General features: G+C 39.7%; 1 protein-coding gene across 2 annotated transcripts in view; it reads right to left on the bottom strand.

The window, feature by feature from the left end:
- Window positions 1–672: 672 nt before the first annotated feature.
- The window catches only part of bub3 (BUB3 mitotic checkpoint protein), a 30661-nt gene continuing 19007 nt past the window's right edge, over window positions 673–12326 (bottom strand). For both annotated transcript variants that reach the window (XM_085994610.1, XM_085994611.1), the window contains exons 5-7: window positions 11063–11221; window positions 8713–8890; window positions 673–1632 (exon numbers count right to left, since the gene is read on the bottom strand). In XM_085994610.1, coding sequence (XP_085850736.1) covers window positions 1412–1632; window positions 8713–8890; window positions 11063–11221 — 558 coding nt within the window. In that variant the 3' untranslated portion in view covers window positions 673–1411. The remainder of the gene's footprint in view (window positions 1633–8712; window positions 8891–11062; window positions 11222–12326) is intronic.

Here is a 12326-nt window from a genome sequence, read left to right as displayed (position 1 = left end):
CCCTGTGCAAGTCCTTCCACCATGTTGATGAGACAGCTCAGGCTCGGCATGGCAGTTGCTGACATTGTTATTTTGAGGCAGAATATGAGATAAGACACTCATGGATTGGGTTGCAGAAACACATGCAGTTGCTTCTAAAGCTGCACACCTCCAAATATTGGAACCACCATTTAGTGGGGTACAGAAGACAGTGGCAATGTGCTCACATATTGTTAGCTGAGCTGTTCATCATGCTGCTCATGAGTAGCTTCAAGTATCTCCCCACCAATATTTTGAAATCCCAACATTGCAGATATTTTTGTAATTTGTGTGTCATTTTCCTCACCTTTTTCGGCTAGTTTTTTCCCTTCCTCTGCTCCTAAAAAGGTACTGATTCTTAATGGAGAGGTTCCATAGATGTGACCCAACTGGCCATTCTTCACACGAGAGCCTGGACAGCAAGTATCAGAAGGCTATATATCGGTGGGAACAGATTCCCCACTTGTGCACTTTCTGGCACCGTACAACAGTTAAGACCAGGATCCCTGCCCAGTTTTCATCTCCCTAAATCTTTGTCCCAGCCGAGATCTGCACAAACTAGAGATTGAACTTGGAACCTAATCTGTAGGTTCAGAACTCATCTGACCAATCAAGGGAGCTGCAGATACTTAAATATAGCCAAAAATTCAAGAACAATTTTTTAATTCCTTTATTGAATTTTAAACAAAAACAATGTAATAAAGTTTCAGAACATTTAAATGTACTTGACAATTACAATTGAACAATGGAAAAAAATGTGAGTTCACATATCAAATGACTATAGAAACAGGTTTATTTACAAATGGTGGTTAAAAATGTATAGAGTCCTTTTCTAATGCCAGATAGCAATGTGCCATCTTTTCAATCCTTTGCCAACACCAATTCAGATGGGCAGCCAACTGAACTTAACTGTTCACATACACTAACAATCGGTATATCTAAGCCGATGAAATATTTCATAAAAGGAACAGTTTGCATATTAATGGCAACTTATAACATAGGAAGCAAGATTATAGCTGCTCAAAAGCTGCACAGGTCTCAATATTTTTACATCTTCCCATAATCAAACATTGTTACAGAAGAAATTAGAAATATTTTCTCAAAATGGATTTTTTAATGTAAAGTCCCAATCATTGATCCAAGCTGCATTGTATAGAAAAAGAACGACACTATTTGACATGCTGCCTCAGAAAACAAGTAGGCACATTTTTATCAATGTGACGTCTATCATCCAACGGATATTGAAAGCTTGGGAGAACAAGATAAAATCAATACTGGCTCTGCTGGCTGCTGTGTTATCTACTCAACATCAATAATTTCTTTCATGAAATTAGGAAAATTAATAAATGTTTGGATAAATGGTAGAAAGGATAAAACCCAGCTGAAGAGAAACTCACTTGGGCTTTGTTTCCGCGTCTGTCACTTGCCGAATATAGATACTGTCTTCAGGGTGATCAATGTCACCTTTCTCATACATGTATGATGATGCTATAGCAATAGCAGAGCCATCGTTGCTGAAGGCAAGCGATGCAATGCTGGTCGGGTAACGGTGGAACTGACACAATCTTTTCTTATTGAAGGGGTCCCAGATATTCACAAATCCATCAGAGCCGCCTAAATTTAAACACCAAAAAAAGTTTACTGCAATTTACCTGCTACATGTGTCTGTAAAATAAAACACTGCTTTAACTTACTATTTTTGCCAAATATAATTTCTGTTGGTTTCATTTGAAATTCACTAAAAAAAGGTAACCATTCAATAATTTAAATATATTTATCAAAAATCTCAAGTTGTCCTGCATTCAAAATTCATATCAATCTTCATTTATGTGCAAGTACTTTAAAAATGGTGTTTTAGCATGGTAATACAGATTATCTACATACAAGAGATGAAGGACTCCAGTTTGCAAAGACTTAAAATCAACCCTTCACAGTTCAACACATTTTCAAAGTAAACCAAACGTTTACTGCTTTCCTATACATTACCACCAATCTTGCTTCTTTCAATTTCTGACCAAATTCTACTTCTGTAATTTAAATCTATAGAGATAAAGACACAACATGTGGAAGTACAGGGGCAGAGCCTGAAATAAGCATCTTAAATAAAGACTACTGCTGAGTCAAGTCCTTCAATACTCATCAGTTCCGCATTACTGAATATCAAAATATTTCACCATCCAGGACAAAGTAGTCCACTTGATGGCACCTCAACCATTAGTCTAAACGTGCACCCACTCCAACACCCACGAACCATGGCTGCAGTGTGTACTATCTACAGTGTGCTGCATTGCAGCAACTTGCCAAGGCTTCTTCAGCACCACCTCCCAAACCTGTGACCTCCACCATCCAGAAGGGAGAGAGTAGCAGATGCATTGACAACACCATCACTTCCAAATCACACACCAATCAGACTTGGGCATACATCACCGTTCCTACACTGTCACTGGGTCAAAATCTTGGAACTTCCTACTCAACAATATTGTGCGGGCACCTTCACCATGCGGACTGCAGCTGTTCAAGATGGCAGCTCACCAACACCTTCTCAAGGGCAACTAGGGATGGGCGATCTTTCCAACGATGCCCACATCCCAAGAATGAATAAATAAAATAGTGGCAATATTTTCAGCATTGAGGTCATTTGGGAATTCCTTCCATCTCTGCCCACCCACCACCCCCCCCCCCCCCCCCAAAAAAATCTATACTTCATACAAATCATTAGCATCAGGAGCCATTGCTCTTAAAATTTAACACAAAGGCTGCTTTCAGAGTTAAGGGCCTTCTGTAACCACGTCAGATGATTAATCCCCAAGATAGCGGAAACATTTTTGTCTACCTATTCCGACAGATACAGTTTTCAGCTCAAGCAATGAAACATAGTGGGGCAGAGTTTCCACTTTGGGTGCAATTGGCAATCCGGGTTCAAATTGCACTAGTTTTCGGAAGTGTTTCCCCCCCTAAGTTTCCACACAAACCCATTTGCATATCGCCAAATGTAAAATCTGTCAAGAACCAGCACAATCAGGCAGCATTTTAGAACGCAACTTTTTTAAAGAAAAATTTGCTTTAAAAAATGTTCCTGGATACAGGAAACTTTGGTTTATCCAGAGGTTGTATGTCCAGAATACTCGATCTAACGGCAAAAATCAGGAGCTGTTTTTTTTCCCCCAGTCAGGCACTGCAAGGTCTGTAGCTAAAGCAACAGCTTCAGCTAGAGACGCTTGCAGCTGCAGCCGACTCTTTAGAAGCTGTTGCTAAGCAACAGTGTTTGTTGTCAGATACGGAGATGAAAACCTCCGTATGCTTCAACATTAACTTTGTATGTCCGGCAGTTTTGATAGATCGGCAACACGCCGGTCCCGTCAGTGCCGGATCTCACAAAGTTTCCTGTATATTTAAGAGTGATAACTTGGTGCAGTTTTATTAATGGAGCTGAAAATGGGTTTCACAAAAAAATAAGCATTTTTAATCAGTGTCTAGTCCATCACCCCTGAGTAACCCGATTTTAAATCACTGAAAATTACTTTAAAAACCTATACAGAACCATTTGCTAGTTATATTGGTGTATAGTAGTCATTTTTATTTAATTAAAAAAATGACTATTCAAAAGCTTTTAAACTGTGCCTATTAATGGCTTTGTGCTCAAAAGGACCAGCTTAATTTTAAGAGCCTCGAATGCCCACAAACGGGCACAATTAGCGGAAAATCGCAATGGTGATTAATTCAATCTGGGGCATGGCCAGTTTATAGGGCAATGTTTAAGCTAGCGCATAAGATCGTGGAAACTCACTTTGCGCTGAAGGTAATTTGCGCTTGAAATTACACAATCTTTTGCACTGGTTTGGCCAATTTTGGATGAATTGCGCTGAAAAGTAACTGCCTAACCTAGCAGAAACTCCAGGCCAGTAAAGTTAATTGTCATGTTAACCTCATTATTATATTATCTGAAAATATGCATTTAATATAGTTTAAAAAAAACGGAATCCTAATTCTGCTCCTCCTGTCCGCAATTCCCTTCTTTTCCATTCTGTCTTTTTTTTTAAAACTTCAGTTTTACTAATTGAATTTATCTTTTCTATACCTCATTTTCTTAAAAATAACTAAAAACCTTTTTCATTTACCTTGTTTCCTGTATATTCTGAAGATGGAAGCAACTGTCAAAATACTGGCTTTTCCTTGGTTCAAAACAAGCTCAAAAAGATGAGTTTTCTGGCAGATCAAAATCTCATTAATGTAAAAGACTGACCAGCTTGCACCATAGATTTGGCAGGTTCCATTGTTAGGGCAAATAAATGTATCAAACATGGTGGAGATCTGCTGAACAAGTGTATTTACTGCTAGGCCCTGGAGCCTGACAGCAACCAAACAAATTCTGCAGTACAGTTTCCTGAAACTGGTTTTTAACATCACAAAATATAATCTTTTATGGAAACCAGATAGTTATTATAGCTATCTGGTTTTCACTAGGTTCATGCAATGAATCAATGAGTTAAACAAACACTTTGCCAAGTATCGTTTACTACTGTGCTCCAAAGCAGTCTAGTTGAACACCAGGTAGTGTGTGACTGGCTTACATATGATTATAATTCTAATTCCATATTCAATCCCTTGCAAAAATAAGAGTTTACTTCAGAAACCTTCTGAATGCTTCCAGGCTCAACTCTGAACTGCTCTGCTTCCAAGCCCCACCCTCAAGGCACAAGGTTCCATTCTCTCCCCGTCTCCCAGCCCACTATTTGGTTTCTCACCTGCTATTCCCCGGCAGTCTCTCTGTACCTGCTTCCAGCACCCATCTACATCTTTCTGCATACCATTCTGGAAAGCAGAAACAAGTCCAAGCTTCTCTTCTCCACCAACCTTCCACCACACTATTCATCCTCACCTCAAGACACCAAATGTGAGGAACTCAATTTGTGCCCAAAATCAAAGCCACCTGCACACTTGCCTCTGCCTTCCCATCCCCTTTGGCACCCAATCCGTCTTCCACCTGACTAAGTCTTCACCGGATCCCAAGTCCTGACGACCCGACTACTTCAGCCCATGTCGCTATCTTCGGTCATTCTCCAGCACCTTAAAGATCAATGATTCTCCCCATTCTTCAAAAAAATCCTCAGGCTCAAACCCCTACTTACCTCCCACTACTTTTCCTTTCACTCCAAAATCCTGTAACATTGTTTTCTCAGGATTTCCTGTTTGAGGCCCTTCAATCCAGCTTCTATTCAGCACTGAAACCGCAGTGATCAAGTCAAAAATGACACCTTGTGACCGACAGAGGCTCAGTTTCCTCATTCCTCATTCTCCTTAAACCTTTTGATGCCACCGACAAATCATCCTTCTCCAACGTTTCTCCTCAGCAGTCCGCCTCCATGATGCATTCCTGTTTCTATTCATATCTAGTGTAATGATGTTACATCACCTCCAATAGTTTCTCTTCCCATAACCACAGGCTCACCTCTGGGATATTTCATAGCTCCACCTAGTCTCCCCCTCCTTTTAATCATGTAGATGTCACGCTCTCAAAGTTATCACCCAGAAGCATGGGTCGACTTTCACACGCTATCAACAAAACAATCTGCACATAGACAGACCTTTAAGATGCTTTATAAATGGAAATAATAAAGTGAATGGACACCAAGCTATAGGAGGAATTAGAGTAAAACTACAGGAAACTTTGTGCTATCCGGAGGTTGAATGTCCGGCAGCTTCGATCTAACGGCAGAAATCAGCAGCCGTTTTGGTTAGGTTTTTTTTCTTCTCCTAGCATTCTTTTCACAGGCAGGCTCTGGAAAGTGTCTTTGTAGCTTAGCAACAGCTTCAGAGACGCTTCCAAGCTACTGGGCCGAGTGTTTACAAGCTGTTGCTGAGCAACAGTGTTTGTGGTCAGATACGGCAGGCTCTGGAAGGTGTCTCTGTATCTTAGCAACAGCTTCAGAGACGCTTCCAAGCCACGGGCCGAGTGTTGACAAGCTGTTGCTAAGCAACAGTCTTTGTTGTCAGATACGGAGATGAAAAGCTCCTATCTGATAACATTGACGCTGGTCTATCCGGAAGTTTTGAGGCAACGGCAGCAGCTCGGTCCCGTGGGTGCCGGATAGCACAAAGTTTCCTGTAATACCTGTAACATTGAAAACTTCACCTAAAAAAGGTGAATAGAGGGGAGAAAGCGCTCTTGGGAAGGTGGTTTGAGCGAGTAGCACCAAGGAAGCTGAAGGCTCTACCACCAATGGTGGGGCAAAAGAAGGGGGAACAGATTCAAAGGACCCAAGGACACAATGAGTTTGCAGAGATGGAGAGGAGGGAGGCAGTGGAGGGATTTAAAAGGAAGGAGGTTTTAAATGTGCTGGGGAACAAGGCGCCAATGTAGGCTAGTGGACAAGCGTAATTGAGACTTAGCTAGGATAGGATATGGGCTGCTGCATTTTGCCACCACCACCAGCTTTACCTATCCACCCTCTCCACTGATTCCAAGACTGTTGCCAGATCTAGCCAAAATTTCCTCCAGTTTAATGCCAGCAGAATCAAATCCATTCTCTCAAATTCCCACCAGCACCTACATGCCTGACTTTCACTTAATTAACCTCCCCAGCTGCTATCTCATTATGTCCAGAGGTTTTGAATCTTAGCAGAGCTCAACCCAAGGTGAACTTCTTTTCCCACAGCTGTTTGCAGCAAGCTTAGAAAGCAGTCTTGCTGACAAAATTTTACTCTGTGCTTTTACATAGGAAGAACAAGCTTATAAGCATTGCTCAAGTTTCAACCATTTTAAAAACTAGCTATTAAAGTGATCAAACTTCACAATGTATTCTAACTGAATAGTCTTGCACCCAGGAGAGAAAATGAGGCAATTTACTTTTTTTGTTGCAACGCATACAAAAGAATCAGAGGGCATAGCTTTATGAGATGCACTGATCAATCATAATCAGGAGATGCATTTTAGTTCAAATGCTCTTTCCATATAAATTTGAATCTTTAACACACCAAGCAGCAGAAAAAATATCTGCCATTCCAGTTCTCCAATGGCAACCCATTAGCCAAACCTTTCATCAGTTTACTCCCACATAAGATCAATCCAGTAATTTGTTCGATCAATTTTAAATTCAGCCCATCAATTTTAAATTTCATACCATTTTAAATGGTCTTTGGTTTATAATCTTGGTAGAAACAGAAAAAAAATGTTGAATATTAGAGAACATTACACATATTAAACTTAACCCCATCCCTTAAATTAAAAGCTGAATTTGTAACTACCCTTCAAAAACATTCATAAATTTATGCAATTATGTAACAGACACACTCAGAATGCTCTACATTTTCAGTTTTTTAAATAACATTTGCAAGATTAAAGTGATTCTAAATCACTGCAAACATATGGGCATAATTTTCTAAAAATGTCAATTTCACAAGATCGGGTTCTGCGCACGTCCAGCTGCAAATGGTGATTGCATCTGGTGTGATGTGTGGCTTTATCCCATCTCGTCTCTTGTGTACCAGTGCGGCAAAAGCACTGAGATTTTACGTTTCCAATGCTGTTGGGTCCATAAAATTTAAACAAATGCAGCAGTATAGAGGAGAATAGTGTTAACCATTCCATCCTCTGGTCTTCTGCTGACTAGGATTTGAAGAAAGCATAGCAGACCTGTGCTGGAAAGTAACACGAGGGGCTAAAAGAATTTACAGTAGATTAGTCAAGTAGTTAAAATATTAGTTAAGGAATTTCAAACTTAAAAAAAGACAATGAGGCAGAAATTGCAGTCCCCACGGGTGGGTACGCGCTGTGTACTCACCCGTAGGGCCAACGGAAATGCCGGTTTTAGGCATGCACTGGAAACCGGCATTGCCAATCTGTCAAGAAAGCTCGACAGATCCTCCGACTGCGCTTCTGCAGGTGGAGAGTTCTGTTTTTTGGAGACCCTCCGCCCGCAGAAAACACTTACAATTCTTGCGCCTGGTAAAAAGCAGGCGCAAAGCCTGCTTTTACCAGGATAAGAGTTGAAAGAAGTTTAAAAAAATATATTTTTCCACTGATTTATCATTTAAAAATACTTTAAAGAAAGATAAGTTTATTTTTAGCCCCATTAATAAAATTTTTTCCAAAAAATAAAATTTTTGTTTAAAATACCTAATGTAATTTAAAGTCATTTTTAAAATGTGATAAAAAAAAAATTATTTAAAGTTTTACTATGTTTTTGGGGGTGATCTCTATTCATAATTTGGCAGGTCTTCCTGTCAAAATGTATGAATGGAGGTTCTCTTCTGTGATTGGCTCCCCATGGCCCACGTGATCCCAGGGACGCTGCGAACCGCCTGCGCCTCTGGGATACGTGGGCCCTGCGCACCGGCAGTTTGGAGAGGCCCAGCAACGGAACTCTGCACCTCCCGGGAGCCCTCCGGTCCAGGCGCAGATTTTTCTAGAGGCCTGCGAACGGAATTTCTGGGCCAATAAAACAGACTCCACACTTGTTTTGATAAACAAATCACATCTGGAAAAAAATGCCCAATTTAATCCAGCCTAACTGACTTAAAACCCCTACACGTGCAAATCCAGTAGTGCTTACATGCAAGTCATTTATTTAAACCTGAAATAGCTGAAAATATAACTTGACCAAAATAGGATTTTTATTATTATTTATTTATTTTTATTTTTTTTTATTTAAAAAGGAGAGCTCATTAATCCAGTCATTTTTAGTTATGTCTTACCTGTTGCAAATGTGTTGTGAACACTGTGGAATGAAATGGCGTTGACTGGATAGATCTGTTCAAGACTGTTTTCTTTTAATCGATGACATTTAAAAGCATATTTTTTCTTCTGCACTTCTGGGTTAGGATCAAGGTACTCCACTGCAACACGTCCTTCAATTGAACTGAGAACATAGCCCTAAAAAGGAGGGAAAAGTTCCAATTATGTAAAAACTAAATCCAGAAGTTACACAAACTAGATTTTTAAAAAACCCTGTCCCATGAATCAGCAGCTGTTGATCATCTCAATGTCTTAATACTTCATCATTAGATGCAAGACAGGAAAATCAATTCATAATTTAGCTCTCATCTGCCACTGCTCAACCTATTCTGAACATATAGAAATATATTAGAAATACAGGTATCTGACTGGTACCTGTAAAGTGTGGGCCAGTAGGGCTGACTAGAGTACACGCAGAGTATATAACTGATGGACCATAGTAACATCGCCAGCTGTGTCTTGAGCTTGGCAACAAGAGTTCTTCATGTGCGTTTTGCATGCAGCCGCAGACTTCCACAACCCTGTTGTAGTGCTGCTTCTCTCATATCAAGTATCCCATGCCATGTTTAAAAAGATATGAATCCAATGGATCACCTAGACACTTCTTAAACACTGCTTTCCACTGTGCTAGAATTCTATTACACTAGTGCAAAGCCAAAGTCATGATTCAATACATACTAGAGATAGTCTCTCACTTCCTGACTTCAGTGCTTTCAGGAGTTAGATTGGCACTTGACTACTATGTTGCAGATTTGCATCAGTGGGCATCCAAAATTGCTTTGCATCGACTTGAGTGCAATTTACCAGCATTGTTAAACTAAGCCTATCGTTTGGTAGCGTTTCTAATCTAACACAACTAATTTAGCTTTTCCACTACAAGAACTGTGGCAGCAGCAGCAAAGACAAAGTCAACATGGCCAAAAATGGCTGTCACCACATTAGCTGCTACCTGCACAACTGAATGACTTCTACTTCATGTGTCCTAATAGCATGAAAAAAATCTTCATGCCCTATCTGCTGCACCCACAAGGCATGCTGATTAATTACTTCTTTCAAAAACAAATCAAGGTGGGTTGCACCCATTTTATACCAGTAGAGAGAAGCTGATGTGTGCCTCAATTGTAGAATAAACAGGCAGCAGCCAACAGCCTTACTTTGGCCAACCATCCTCTTTAAACCATCATTGTTTTACTAGCAGCAGAGTGAAACTATAAACGTACATAATCACCTTGAAAATTGAAAGAGAGAGATAGGTTTCAGCCTGAGTAAAATAAGTTGGGCGAAGGTGGATAATTGCAGTATCACGCATGAGGGCAGGAATTTCCTAGGGTGTCTGTACCTTACAAAGATGTCCATTAAAAAAAACATTACGAAAGAGTAGTAGTTGATTGCTCATAAAAGGTGCACAAGCAGAATGAGATAGCTATAGGAAAAGCAAATAGGGTTTTAGGCTGTATTGCCAAGTATAACACTAGACTATACAAGGCTTTGATATATTTGCACTTGAAAGTACTCTGATCTGTTTTGGTCCCCACAGCTGGTGAAGGATAGTGAGGCTTTGGAAATGGTGCAGAAGGCAGTAACCAGGATGAAACCAAATCTTAGATATTTTATTTAAGAGTACAAGCTCAAAAAGTTGGGGTTATTACTTTGGAGGAGTGCAGGTTTAGGCAGAACATGATTGAGGTTTTTAAATGAAAAGATTGGATGTGGTCTGGTTAGATAGGTTACTGAAATGCATTTGGATGCTAAAACCAGATGCAAGCATGTGAAATTGGTAGACAAAGTGATGAGATGCCAAGAAGTGTTTATTTTAGATCCATAGTCTTCTGGAACAAATTTCCATAATATGTGAAGTATATGAGGTTGGTACAATGCTTCAAAAGGGAACTTGACAAGTTCCTGAGAGAAGAGAACATTGCCAATTTGAGGCAATTAGTCAAGTCATTAGTGAGCTCAAATGGCAATGTGTGCTGGACAACAACAGTCTCCTGGAGCTTGCTCAATTTCCTTCGTAAAATTCCTTTTGGGCTAGTTTTTGTGCTTACCAAGAAATAGCATTATTAGATAAGTTAAAATGGTGTGTGGTTATACAATCTATTGGATGCAGTGATCTTAATGGGCCAAATTATCTTTTCGAAACCTTATTTTTCCAAGCCACTGAAACATGTTTTGCACTACATATTGTTGTACATACAGTGTACACTCAACCACTGAAAAATATAATTGAACCAATTAAAAAAGATTGCATGCAGTACACAAACGAGTAGTACAATTGCTGTTGTTAAATATGAATAACATATGAAGTACCTGTTTATTTGGAAATGCTCTAATGCAGCGGGTTTGATACTTCAGGCTAGATTCTCTCCTTTGCTGTACATATCCCATGTTCCTCAGGTCCCACACCAGCACACGACGGCTAGCAGTTCCAACAATTAGACGATCCCCAGAAACAGAAAGAGTGTACACCTAAAAAGGAAAAAAACACAATAGCTCTTCACCATTTTCTCTTAAAATTGCATAGATGCAAGAGCAAGCATGTATATACTTATGCAGCCGTCCAAATCCTGTTTTATATACTAGGGAAATACAAGCAACAGGAAAGGTAGGAGTGTCTAGTGTGCTTTTTACTTAATATTGGTGGCAACCATCTTAAGCCAATTGGCATTTTACATGTCATGCAAAAAAAGCATCCAGTACATAAGTAAACTTTCATAGTCTGTATTAAATTCAAAATAAAAAATAAATGACTGTGCTGGCTCTGTACAGCAAGTGTATCATACTAACTGTTTCAAGAGCCACTCGTAAAATTATGTACAGACAAAACTTATGCATTATAAGCCATGTTTAACCTGAACTTTAAAGTTATTCTACACATAGCAATGTAAGCATGCCCTTTTTTAACAATCGATACATAAGATTTTCTGATCAAAGCAAAACTTGTAAAATACTAATTTACAAATATTTTACGTGCTTACGGTTTTTACTGTTAGTGTATTCAACTTGCTAGAAAACTGTTCAATAATTGCAAAATGAAAGCAGTGGTCTGTGGTGGCTTTACATTACACTAATGTTTTTATCCTGTAGAGGATTTTGCATTGCTTGGCTTATTTTACAAGTTTAATTTTATGCCTTCAAGTGAGAGCTGGACCAGTTCTTGATTGGGGTGGAGGTCGCATCACAGAGGTAAGTAGCTTTATAGATAACCTTGGTCCATGTGATCTTCTGGACTGGTTTCAATCACCTGAGGGTGTCAGAGTAATTTTCCAGAATATTTTTTCCCCTATTGATCCTGGGTTTTTGGCCTTGCCCAGGAGGTGATGATGCAAAGTGTTTAGTCATGATGTTTCAGCCATCATGAGATGCGGGACAGGCTTGATAGACCAGCTGGTCTTTTCCTGCCCATCAATTTTGTATGCAAATCAGAAGCACCTGTAATTCATGGGAACCAGGGGGATGAGTGCATCAGGTTGTATATGAACCAAAAGCTAGTAACACACTAACTTTTGTTCCCCGACCCATGGAGCAAGAATAGCAGAATTCACAAGCTAGTATTCCTTCCCCCCACCCCCAC

The sequence above is a fragment of the Somniosus microcephalus genome, chromosome 8 (genome assembly GCF_052327205.1).
Source record: "Somniosus microcephalus isolate GS21.2 chromosome 8, FLI_Smic_1.0, whole genome shotgun sequence".
NCBI classification, from domain to species: domain Eukaryota; kingdom Metazoa; phylum Chordata; class Chondrichthyes; order Squaliformes; family Somniosidae; genus Somniosus; species Somniosus microcephalus.
Note: the sequence above shows the minus strand (reverse complement) of the source record. Positions and strands in the feature narration are given on the sequence as shown.